This window comes from Trichosurus vulpecula, chromosome 9, assembly GCF_011100635.1.
Source record: "Trichosurus vulpecula isolate mTriVul1 chromosome 9, mTriVul1.pri, whole genome shotgun sequence".
Classification (NCBI taxonomy): Eukaryota; Metazoa; Chordata; class Mammalia; order Diprotodontia; family Phalangeridae; genus Trichosurus; species Trichosurus vulpecula.
This window is the reverse complement of record NC_050581.1, coordinates 82,179,240-82,192,001: the sequence shown is the minus strand read 5'-3', so window position 1 is coordinate 82,192,001 and position 12,762 is coordinate 82,179,240. Positions and strand designations below refer to the sequence as shown.

At 44.9% G+C, this 12,762-nt stretch overlaps 2 protein-coding genes across 2 annotated transcripts in view; both read left to right on the top strand.

Annotated features, from left to right (window-relative positions):
- ZNF853 (zinc finger protein 853) overlaps window positions 1-8,162 on the top strand; it is a 74,760-nt gene extending 66,598 nt beyond the window's left edge. The window contains exons 8-9 of the mRNA XM_036739586.1: window positions 7,975-8,052; window positions 8,121-8,162. Coding sequence (XP_036595481.1) covers window positions 7,975-8,052; window positions 8,121-8,162 — 120 coding nt within the window. The remainder of the gene's footprint in view (window positions 1-7,974; window positions 8,053-8,120) is intronic.
- A 345-nt stretch (window positions 8,163-8,507) lies between these two features.
- The window catches only part of ZNF316 (zinc finger protein 316), a 38,021-nt gene continuing 33,766 nt past the window's right edge, over window positions 8,508-12,762 (top strand). The window contains exon 1 of the mRNA XM_036737823.1: window positions 8,508-8,851. The gene's annotated coding sequence lies outside the window, so the exon portion shown is untranslated. The remainder of the gene's footprint in view (window positions 8,852-12,762) is intronic.

Below are 12,762 nucleotides of genomic sequence, written 5' to 3'. Positions count from 1 at the left end.
GTTGAATAATTTAACAGTAACAATAGCTAACATTTATATAGCACTATGTGCCAGGCACTGTGCTCAGCGCTTTACAATTATTGTCTCATCTGGTTCTCACAACAACCCTGGAAGGGAGGTGCTATTATTATCCCCATTTTTACAAATGGGAAACTGAAGCAAATGGTTATTAAATTACTTCCCCAGAGTTACACAACTAATAAATGTCTAAGGCTGGATTTGAACTGAGGTCTGGCACTCTAGCACTGTGCCACCTAGCTCCCCCTTGATCACAAGTCTACTGATGGGCTCATCTGGGTATATCACAATGTAATGTTAATACAATGGGTAAATCTTCCCCCCCTCCCCATTAACAGGCCTCACATGGAACCCACTGGAGAAGAAAAGCTTGATTAGGGGAGGCTTGTTTGTAGGAAAGTCCACATTTTTTGCTAATTTCTAATTAGGTACTGGGTCACTTGTGATGCCCTCTGGTTCCAAAAAGGGGATATATACTCTGAGGTTAGCATTTTCCTTTGGGGTTCACTCATTGGAAGCGTTGTATGATTTGGCCAGACAACACTTGGTTAGCCATTAAGGAGCTCCCTGGCTTCGAAAACCCAGATGTTGATGCTTCTCTCTCTGGTAACTACACATGTATTGCCTTGGTCAGTTAGAAGCCCTGTCTGTTGGTCTTTATTTCTCTGTAATTTTTGCTTGTAATTTCTGTTTGTATTTTCTCTGAAATTCAAGGTGCTGACTTTTCCCTTGAACTAAGTATGATATATATGTTTAATTAAAGTATGATATATATATATATATATATATATATGTTTAATTAAAAGTCCATATTTTGCCTTGGAGCATGATACTCAGTTTTGCTGGGTAGGTGATTCTTGGTTTTAATCCTAGCTCCATTGACCTCCGGAATATCGTATTCCAAGCCTTTCGATTTCTTAATGTAGAAGCTGCCAGATCTTGGGTTATTCTGATTGGGTTTCCACAATACTCAAATTGTTTCTTTCTGGCTGCTTGTAGTATTTTCTCCTTGATCTGGGAGCTTTGTAATTTGGCAACAATATTCCTAGGAGATTTCTTTTTGGGATCTATTTGAGGAGGCGATTGATGGATTCTTTCAATTTCTATTTTGCCCTGTGGCTCTAGAATATCAGGGCAGTTCTCCTTGATTATTTCTTGAAAGATGATATCTAGGCTCTTTTTTTGATCATGGCTTTCAGGTAGTCCAATAATTTTTAAATTCTCTCTCCTGGATCTATTTTCTAGGTCAGTGGTTTTTCCAATGAGATATTTCACATTGTCTTCCATTTTTTCATTCCTTTGGTTCTGTTTTATAATCTCTTGATTTCTCATAAAGTCACTAGCTTCCACTTGCTCCAATCTAATTTTTAAAGTAGTATTTTCTTCAGTGGTCTTTTGGACCTCCTTTTCCATTTGGCTAATTCTGCCTTTCAAGGCATTCTTCTCCTCATTGGCTTTTTGGAGCTCTTTTGCCATTTGAGTTAGTCTATTTTTTAGGTGTTGTTTTCTTCAGTGTATTTTTCAGTATTTTTTTGGGTGTCCTTTAGCAAGTCATTGACTTGTTTTTCATGGTTTTCTTGCATCCTTCTCATTTCTCTTCCCAATTTTTCCTCTACTTCTCTAACTTACTTTTCCAAATCCTTTTTGAGTTCTTCCATGACCTGGGACTAGTTCATGTTTTTCTTGGAGATTTCTGTTGTACGCTCTTTGACTTTGTTAACTTTTTCTGTCTGTATGTTTTGGTCTTCTTTGTCACCAAAGAAAGAATGCAAAGTCTGAGACTGAATCTGGGTGCGTTTTCGCTGCCTGGCCATATTCCCAACCAACTAACTTGACCCTTGAGTTTTTCAGCGGGGTATGACTGCTTGTAGACTAAAGAGTTCTATGTTCCATGTTTGCGGGGGATGTGCCAGCTCTGCCACACCAGCACTGCTCCTTCCCCAAGAACCCCCAGTCCAGACTGGGCTTAGATCTTCAGGCTGTTGCACTCCTGCTCTGATCTGCCACTTAATTCCTCCCACCAGGTGGGCCTGGGGCCGGAAGCAACAACAGCTGTAGCTGCCCCACCTCCGCTGCCCCTGGGGCTGGTAGCCGAACCCGTGAACTCCTTCCACTCCTGCAGCTTTTCCCACTAACCTTCTCCGCTGTCTTTGGTGTTTGTGGGTTGAGAAGTCTGGTAACTGTCGCAGCTCACTGATTCAGGGTGGTAGGGCACATTCTGCCCGGCTCCTGGTCTGGTTGGTCCGCGCTGCTCACGCTGGGCTCTGCTCTGCTCCAGCTCCCAGCTCCGTGTGGGATAGACCTCACCCAGAGACCATCCAGGCTGTCCTGGGCTGGAGCCCTGCTTCCCTCTGCTGTTTTGTGGGTTCTGCCGTTCTAGAATTGGTTCAGAGCCATTTTTTATAGGTTTTTGGAGGGACTCGGCAGGGAGGTCACGCTAGTCCCTGCTTTCCAGCCGCCATCTTCGCTCCGCCCCCCCATATATGTTTAATTAAGGTAATACTGTTGACCCCTTTAAAGTTGCTTTCCTTTAGACAACATCAAAGAACTTGTGCTAGCAGCCATCCTGGGTATGCCAGCGTGGTTGCCCTTACACACATGAAAATTATTTGAAGGAAGTGAGTATGCTAAGAGTAGATTAGTTTAAGAAAAGGCTTAAGGAAGACAGAATCATTGTTTTCAAATATATGAAACTAAAAGAAGAAGCACAGATGATGAATAACCACATGAAAAACTGTTTTAAAAACACCTCTCTGATAATCAGGAACATTCTAATAATAATAATAATAATAATAATAATAATAATAATAATAAAAAACTTCAGTTATTACATGCAGCCATCAAATTTAAAAAGAGAGTTGAAAATGATAAATACAATGTTGATGCAGGTGTGGAAAACAAGCATAGACAATTTTTTGGAGAAAAGCATTATGGAATTATGCAATAAGATCTATATAATGTTCCCACTACGAGGATTATGCACTAAATATATTACTGGTGAAAAAAAGAGAACCATCTCTTCTTTTTGTAAGGGGAAAAAACCTCCTGTGAACAACTTGTGTCCAATGATGAAGAAACAACTTCAAGTATTACGGTATGTAAATTTAATGGAATACTATTGCACCATGAGAAATGACATAATGAATACCACAGAGAAATATGGAAGACACAGTAAGTGACAGGGAGTGAAGGAAAGCCAATTTAAAGTTCAGCCGTGGATCTACCAGGAGTCCATGACTTCTGGGTGCAGACACTGGACCTCTAAGGTTTCTGAGAAAAGCAGGCAGTGGGGTAGCATCACTCATGCATGTAGGTCCAGGCCTTGGGGGAAAGCTTTCCTGGTACTGCTCTGAGAGTATTTTTATGAAGTGTCTCTTGCCTGTGAAGATGCGTCTTTTGTTCATATTATGGTCCTTGCCAACAGGTATCTCTTCCCAGCTTTTCAGTGAATGTAGTGAACCCTAGAATGATTTATGTGCCTCTTGCAGTACGGTGCAATGGAAAGGATATGGAGTCAGAGAATATGGGTCTGAATCACAAATGAAAACCTCTTTGGGCCTCATCTGTGAGATAGGGTTAAGTAAGTTCTAAGGTCCTTTCCCACTCTAAATCAATATTGGCCTTTTGACATTGGGCAAGTCACAACCTCTCTGGACTTGTTTTCTCATCTGCAAAATGAGGGGGTTGGACTAGGTGACGACCTTTATGGTCTCTTCTAGATCAAAATCTATGATACTGATTCTTCCTGGGAACAATAATGACCCATGCCTTGGCAAGATTTCACAGAATCTATTGTTGGAAGTTGGAGATTATCTATTTCAGTTATCTAGTCAATGTAAGGGAAACTCCTCTCCCACTAAACCCCAAATATTTGAATCTTGTCATGTGAAAGACTTATTAGACTTGTTCTACGTGGCCCCGCTTCCTGTTAGAGAAAGGCAGATTCTGGATCAATACAAGAGCTTCCTAACAATCAGAGCAGTAGGGACATGAAGTCTAAGTTCCCGGTCACTGAAGGTCATCATCTCAGGAATGCTGGATGACAACCGGTTTGGTGTATTGTGGGGAGGGTTCATGTCTCAGGTGTGGGTTGAATCTGATGAACTCTGTTGTTCTATCCAACATGGTTTGTGCTATTACTTTGGTTCTATGGTAGGGCTGATCAGGGTTAAGTGGAAGTGATCAGGGAGCTTTTATTGAAATATTTTAGGTTCTGTTTTGCCCCCATTCCTATCTTAGTGGAGGAAAAGGAAAAATTCCAAATAGATTACAAAATAATATGTAAGTGCATTGGAGGGAAGCAAAGTTCAATGTGAGGTCTGGGGGGTGGAGGGAGGGGGTCATTACCAAGTGGAGAGAGATCATGGAATGTTTCATGCCTTGAGGTGGCATTTCAGCTGACATTTAAAGGATGGGTAGGATTTCAACAGGACGTGTGGGGAGTGGGAGAACATTCCAGGCATACAGAACAGCATGAACAAAAGCATACAGGCAGAAATGTCTTTAGTCTCATTTGGCTAGTGTGTAGAATACATGAAAAGGCATAGTATGAGATAAGGCTGGAAAAGTAGGGGGCATCAGATTGTGGAGGGCCCTGAATGTCAGGCAAAGGAATCTGAACTTTCTTCAGTAGGCCATGGTCCACCACTGAAAGGTTTTGAGCAGGTGAGTAAAATAACTAGTTCTATGGGTAAGGAAAATTAATTTGTGCATCTGAAGGATGGATCTGAATTGAGAGAGTGGAGGTAGGAACTAGTGAGAAGGTAGAAAGTAAGCAGATTTTGGCTCAATGAGGAAGAATTCAATTGGAGTTGTCTAAAAAACGACCACTAGAACACTTTCTTTTCACACATGGCAACTTCATGATCCCTAGCAAGATCCTTGGTTCCTGAGTCTGAATGCTGTAATTTTCTTTTTGGTACCAGGTGATTGCTCCCAACTATGAAACCTAGTAAGGATTCAACCTGGAGATGGCCAGTGTTCCTGTGGGTAATCCCTCAAGAAGGGAAGGCATCCAGCAGCATTTTTTTTTCTCTGAGTCTAAAACTCTCTTCCAAAGGAAAAGAAGTCCTTAAAACTGCATTCTATGGAAGAGGCTCCACAAGCAACTCCATAAGTTTCTTTTTATATTTGTTTCCTTTCCTCCAGTTAAAACAATTTCCCAGTGAACCTAGTTTGTGGAAGTTGGGTCCTGAAAAGTCTTCTGGTATAGAAGAGTAGGAATAAGACCTAGGTTTAAAACTGCTGGTTTACTATTTGTGGGACCTTGGGAAAATTAACCTCTTTGGACCTAAGTTTACTTATCTGTAAGATTAAAGTATTGGATCACATGATCTCTAAAACGTCTTCCAGCTCTAAATGCCACGATTCTATGTAATGGGCTATTTTGGTAATGAGTTCCCCAGCACTGAAGTTTTCGAGGCAGGGTAGCTGATCATCTGTCAGATATCATTTGCAGAAGGCATTCATGCTTTCAGGAAGGGGCTGGACTACATTATCTCTGAGGCCCCTTCCAACTTTAGGAGTGTACTGTGATCTATTAGGGTCTTATAGGAGTGGTTTAAGTGGTTGATAATGAGCTTTTGTACTGTGGTGGTAGCGATATAGAGGAGAGGGGCACAGATGTGAGACAATTCAGAGGTGGAATTGACAGGATGAGTTGTGGGAGGTGAAACAGGAGAAAAAGTCAAATATTAAGGTTTTGAACATGAGAGACTGGGTCAATGACCCAGACAGTGAAGTCCAATAGAAAAAGGTTTTCTTATTAAAGATAATTTAATTGGGTAATTATGACAAACAAGCTTGACCCTGAAGAAATGCACCTCACTCACTTCTTTGCAGAAATGGAACATATATTGTTGGAGCTTGATTGATGTATATGCTGCTTAGTTTTTCATAATTGGTTCCTCCTCCTTTTTCTTCTTTTTTTTTCTCTTTTTCTTTAATTCTTTGTTTTAGGGATGGATCCCTGGGTGGTGGGGTGGGGGAGGAGAAGGGATGGAAAATCAGTGACGATTTTACGTAAAAGAAAGATAAGTACAATTTTTGACACATTGGATTTGAGGCTTTGGTGGTACATCCAAGGTGAAATTTTATAGGCAATTGTAGATATGGATCTGGAACTCTGGGGGGAAAAACATAAGGCTGGAGATAGAGGTTTATTTGTGATTCATCCTCCTTGAAACCACAAGAATGAATAAAATTGTCAAGGTTGAGTGTAGAAGGAAGACAGCCAGGGACAGAATTTTGAAAAACACTCACTTTAAGGGATCAGGAGTAGTAGCTATTGGAGACAGAGGAGTGATCAGAGTGAGGGGAACCAGAAGAATGTGAAGTCAAGGGAGGAAAGAATTTCTAGAAGGAAAGGAGTGGTCAACAGTATCAAATTCTGCAGAAGCTGAGGACTAAGAAGCAGCTTTTACAGAGGACACTTATGCAATTCAAATAGCTGAAATGTACATCTATCTGTCAACAAGGCAATTACTGGTGACCATTGAGAAAGACATTTCAGTGGAGTGTTGAGGATGAAAGCCATACTGCAAAAGGTTGTGGAGGGGTGGGTATAGAAACATTTTTTTTTTCAAATTTGGTAGTAAAGGGAAAGAGATGGAATGAATAATAGTTGTTGAAGGATGCTAAGTTGATGCTAAAAGGTTAAAGGAGGGTTTTAATTTTTTTTTTTAAGACTGGGAAGACCTGAAAATATTGGTAGACAGACGGGAAACATGAAAGAGAAAGGATAATTATTGAAAGAGGGCCTTGGAGAAAGGCCGGAGGCAATGGGATTGTGGATACAAATTGAAAGATTTTACCGCTGGCAATGTTATGGGCAATTTCATGAAGTTAATCACAAGTATTTATATTAGGGCATCAGCTCTATATAATCTTGTTCAGATTTTGTGCACAATTTCAATATTTATTTTGAGGTTGAGTTGGCTGCTACCCACTGATGCAGCTCTCCAATTACATTTAGGTTTTGTTGTTGTTCGGGGCCACACACTTTGATGCCTATCATATCAGAGAGAACCTATAGTGTCACCCTTGCATGTTGTTTTGATTGATCTAAGTAAGTTACAGCAGTCTCACACTTTGTGTAAGTAATGCAGGACCACGGCCTAGGTGGCAGTCTGGATGCCTACTTAGAATTGTGGAATCTATATGGAAATGCCTTGACATGAAATGGTTTGGAAAATTCTTAAAGCACCCAAAGGCAGGCTAAGATGTATAAAATAATGGGAAAAAATCGTTCATGACAAGGGAAAGGGGAGGTAAAAACCACCTTTTCTATGAAATATCATTTTTTTTTACTTATTGGAAATTTAAATTTTAGAGGAATTTTTGATTGAATACAACGAACCAAATACCTGGGCTATAATGATACTGTGCTATAATTCTGGGAGGACAAAGTTTTTAATAAGATAATGTCTCTACTTTGTCTAGTAAGGGGATCGACCACCTCCGCGTTTAAGGCCGATACACTAATACACTGTAATGAACGATGTGGATTGGGGAGGTGTGAAGTACTGAAAAAGAAAGGTAGGGGAAGTCGAGGTGAGCGGAGATACATCATTATTGCCGGAGGGCAGGAGGGAAATCTACGCGGAGAACTCGGCCATTGAGTTGCGTTTAAAGGAGTAGGCGGTGTTCAGCAAGTGAATTGATCATTAGGCAAATGGATCATTGTGCTAATCCCAGCTTTCGGTAAACTTTGGAAAAGCCAATACACTCTCAGCCTCGCACACCCACGCGCGCTCGCAAATACACACCCACACGTCTAACTTTCGATCTGGGGAGTCGCACATCACGGTTCCCCCGGCCTCCGGTGCCACCCTTCCCACGCAGAGGGGGCTCACGCGAAAAGGGCGGTGGGGGGGGCAGGCATTCTCACCCTCCCCCCACGCGCGGACGGGGCGTCTGCCTCGGTGCACCCCACCTGGGCCTCCCGCCACTTCCCAGGTGAACGGTGGGCCAGGCTCCTCTTCCTCCGTGTTCTACCTCCCCGGGGCCTGGGGCAATGGGGGCGTGGGGCTGCCGGTAAGATCCTCAGAGCCGGACCCAGCTGGCCTGTGGCCGGCCTCGCACCCCTCCCCCCCGCCCCCCAGTCCAGCGGCTTTGAGGAGTTCATTTCCGGCAGCCGGAGGTGAGGACACCTCCCTCCCTCCTCCCCGTGGGCCGCGGGCAGCCTGCCGGCCTCAGCTGGCCTGGGCCTCACACAAGGACAATGAACCCCGCGGGAGAGAGAGAGGGCGAGGGCGCCTGCGTGACCGGAAGTGCCCCCCCTTGCCCAGCCCGGGATCCGAGGGGCGGGGGAGCCCGAAGGGAGGAGCGGCGTGGGGGGCATTGGCGAGGCCCGACGGCGCAGGCGCCCCCTCTTGGTCCCCCCCCGCCCGGCTCCCCGCTCCCCGATTCCCCCGCCCTTCCCAGGGTGAGGAGAGGGGAGGAGCCGGGATCCAAGGCGGGCACTTCCGGTGCCCACGCGCCGCGCAGCTCCCGCGGCCGTCACTTTGTGTCTGAGCCCGGGCCCCCCCAGGAGCGCCGAGTCTGGGCTCCGGGCCACGGGCCGTGCCTCTCCCCCTCCCACTCCCCTCATCCCGTCCCCAGCCCAGGCCTCCCCGGCCCGCCGGGCCCCAGGCCCCAGGAGTTCGGGGCTTTCCAGTACCAGCCCTCTCGGAGCCCCAGCCCAGCTCTCCGGGCCCGGACCCAGGAATCCTCGTCTCCCAGCCCGACTGGGCGGCCGCCGTCAACCCCAGAGTCCGTCCGTCCGGCCTGAGGGAGGGCGCACAGCCAGGCCCGGGACCCAGGGGGTCGGGGTCGCCCAGCCCCGAGCCCCGGGGTGAGTCCGGCGGGGGCCGCCTGGGTCGGGCCGCGGCGGGGCGGGGCTCTCGGAGGGGAATCCTCCCCCTCCCGCGCACCTCGGGTGTCCCCCGGGGGAGTGGACTCGGGCCCGGAGAGGGGGGGCGGGAGCGGGGAGGCCTCCGGGCAGGAGCCTTCGCTTCTTTCCCTTTTCTTCCCTTTCTTTTCCTGGTTGGGGATCAGCCTGGGAGGTTTTGGCGAAGAGGCCTAGAGGCCAGGCGAGGGGGGAGAGCCAGTGTGTGTGTTGTGGGGGGGACCGGGATGGGGGGGATTGAGGACGGGGGAAGGGGCGCGGGCCACATCCGATCTTCCCTTGGGGTCAAGAGGCAGGCGGGGAGTTGGGGGGAGGGGGGCAAGGCCAACTGGGGCCCTGGCGGAGAAAAGTGCAGGTGCTAGCGGCCCCGGGAGCGCTCGTGGGGCTCGTGAGGAATCTGCCCCTTCCTTCCCCTTGGCTTCCGACGCCCTGAGCTCGTGGGCATGGGGTTCGAGCGCTCTGTGGCTGTGGCCAGAGTGGGCAAGGACACAGTGGGTCCTCTCATTTCGGGAGAGGTTTTTCCTTAGGCTCTGTAGGCCCTTTGTGAACGTGTAGGCCAGCTGCCTGCTAGGGTTCCCTTTGGTGGAGTGGGAGGAACACTACTAGCTTAGGAATCGGGAGACCCGGGTTCTTAAGAGCCACCAACTCCCAGGGTCTTTCTAACCTTTTGCTGCACCTCCAGTTTCTTCGATCAGTGAAAGGGTACTTACTACTCATCGGAGATAATGTTTATAGCCCTGCCTACCTCACAGGGTTGTTGTGAGGATCAAATGAGAAATGTATTTGGAAAACACTTTGAACAGTTAAAAGCCCGATATAAATACAAAGGATTGATAATTCTAAGAGGATTAGCCCGATTATGCTAACTGTTAAATCAAACTGGTAGAAGTGAACGTAAAACCCTGGTAGAAGAGAATAGAACATACCTCATACCCTAAAGCTAGGAGATAGGAAGTGCTAAAGGGCTGGAAAACTGCTTAATTTTGGTTTCTGTACCAGGAGGGTCGAAATGGCTTCAAAATCAATAAGAGCTGAGTGTAATTCCAGACCCTGAAACATACTGGCTGTGTAACCTTGGGCACCTCTCAATGCTCCAGACAGCCCTCCACCACTGTTGAGTTGCAAGAGTAGATGCCAACTTAAATTGGTAGAGGGAGTCTCTCACCTAGGAGTTCCATCTGAAAATGAAATCACGGCTCCATTCTCCATACCCTTTCTGTTAAACGGTATCAAGTCCAGTGGAGTAGAGAGAAGAGAATAGGATTGATGGAATGAGAGGAGAATGGACTAAGTAAAACTAGGTTTAAGGTCTTTTTCAGTCGGTGACTCAGGTGAATATGACCACAATTTGATAGCCATATTCCCTACAGAGCCTACTAAATGAACAAAATTGGGAAGGCAGATCACCTTGACTCTGTGCTTCTCAGTCCACAAAGGTTTTGTTGGAGGATGTAGACTGTGGAGGAAGGCTTGTGGAATTATGGGGAATGGAATTTCTTTAGGAGTAACATGGGAAGAGACTTTGGCATGGTGAAAAATGCAATGGAGTTAGGATTGGAGTGCCTGAGTTTGAATCCTAGCATTACAACTTAATAGCTGTCTAACCACAGACGGTTGTCATTTAACCTCTCTGGACCTCAGTTTCCTTTTCTGCTGCACCAGCTCTCTAATAAGTTATTAAGAGTACATGCTCATGTTTGAGTGTAGTATGGGGAGGGAATAACCGTTAAGTGCTATTGGTAGGATTCACTAGGGCAATTCTTAGGTATTTATATTCCAGTAGAGAAGAAAGTATTGAAGAATGAAGAACTGTATTTGTTGCATTTGATCTCTGGATGCCAGCCTACTTGGGTGCTTGATTAACACAATTTATACAGAAGGATAAGTATTTGCTAGTGGCTAGAGGCAAAGGGGGTGAATCAAGGTCCCAACATTGTCTTTAGGGTAGATTTAAAAGAAGTAAGGGAAAATGACAGCAACTTGAGTTCAGATGGAAACTGAGGGCATAAAGAGTCCAAGGCATGAGCGACTAGTGAAAACTAAAGAGCTCTGGGTTTATCCATTCTTTGAGTTGTGTAGAGGTTTGGATGTAAAGATGGACCTTTGAAACTGGGAAATTTGTACCCTTCTAAGGAGATGAGCAGGAAAGGCCTGCAGAGAAGAAAAGAAGCTAGTGTCTCCTGAACTGTTTTATTTTTAGAGGGCTTGATGTTCAATTCAGTTTATTTATTGAGCACGTAATGTACCCATCACTATACAAGAGAAATATATGGTTCCTGCCCTCAAGGACCTTACTGTCTAGATGGGTAAACTTAAACAGATGAAACAAAATAGAGTATAATTAAATGTCAAAGATATTTTTTTTCGGATAATAAGTCTTTGGGAAATCAGGAGGAAGAATGATTATTGCAGCCCTAAGTTGTTAGGAAAGATTATGTGTTAGGCAAATTATTTAACCCTTTTGGGCCTCACTTTCTTTATGTAATTTCTAAGGTTCCTTCCATTTCTAAATCCTATAGTTCTATGACTTACAGGAAGAGATAGGACTTGATTTGGGCTTCTTCTGGGTGGAGAAGAGTCAGTAGTGACATCCAGATATTCTATTCTTTAGCTCCAGAGAAGAAATTAATTAGCGGATGGAGTTTTTTGGTTCTGAGGGCTATTCTCTCATGGAAGAGGGGAAAGGCCAGCTGACAGTAACAACTAAATAATACTTGATCAGAATGTTTATGTTTTCAATCAGTAGGTTCCCTTCACCCATGCAATACTACATTTAAACCTTGGAAGACTGACTGGATTATTAGATGTTCTCCAAAGAAGTTTTAAAACAGTGATTCTCAGATTTTTTTTATGATGTCCCACTCTGACCCTGAGCTCCTCAAACTCTTCTATATACACTCCAACAGCACTTGGAATATTAATACTGAGTGAATTTGACTCCCTGTCAGTATTGCAGTGAGAAATGAGAAAAGTTATCTAAGGTGATGAGAGCCAGGGAGGAACATGAAATGTGCAACTTGCACATTTCTGTACAGAATCAAGGAACAAGGAAGCCAGCAGAGTGATTTGGAGAGGGGAAGGGTGTGCTCTAGGTTACAGATAAGAGTAGAATGTTCCTTGGATTGAAAAGGGGAAAAGTTAAAGAGTAAAGAAGAAAAAGGGTGGGCAAGAGTTGAGGTGGCAGATCACTAGAAAGGGGAAAAGGTAGAGTCTGTGGTTGTTTACAGAAGGAAGAGGATAGAATTTTATGAATATAAATATAAAATTTCTTCCCTGCTCTAGTCTTTGTTGTCGTATATACCTCTTCTTGGCTTTACCCATTGATCTCTAGGACTTTGGATCTTCATGGGTTTTCCAGACATAACCTGCTCTAAGGACCAGTTTAGCCTGGGTCCCATTGTTCCATCCTACTTGTTTCCTTTCTTGCATCTTGGACATTTTTTTTCCTCTAGGCTACTTTGTCTGATCTCCTTTAGTTTCTGACATTGAGATGAATGTCTTGGTGCCCTAGTTAACTTTGTAACCTTGTACCTCCTCCCTGGAAGTGGTAGATCTGTATTAAGGTGAACTCTAGTTTTTAAGATTCTTTCCTCCAGAGTAGGATGATAACTTTGGGGTTGACCCAAAGGTTAGCTCTGTAATGGATATGAAATTTAGGCTGGAATATTTTCTTACATTTATCTCACCAATCTGAGGATTAAGATTTGGAGCCATTCCATTTCAAAACTCCCATAGTCTCCTTTGATGTTGTTTCTTCCCAGCCACCCTGGCTTATTCAGTGGAATTCTGAAGTAGCTACTTAGTGTAGAGTGGAGGCCAAGGCAAGGAGACAGCTCTGTTTGACTTGGCTTGGTGTC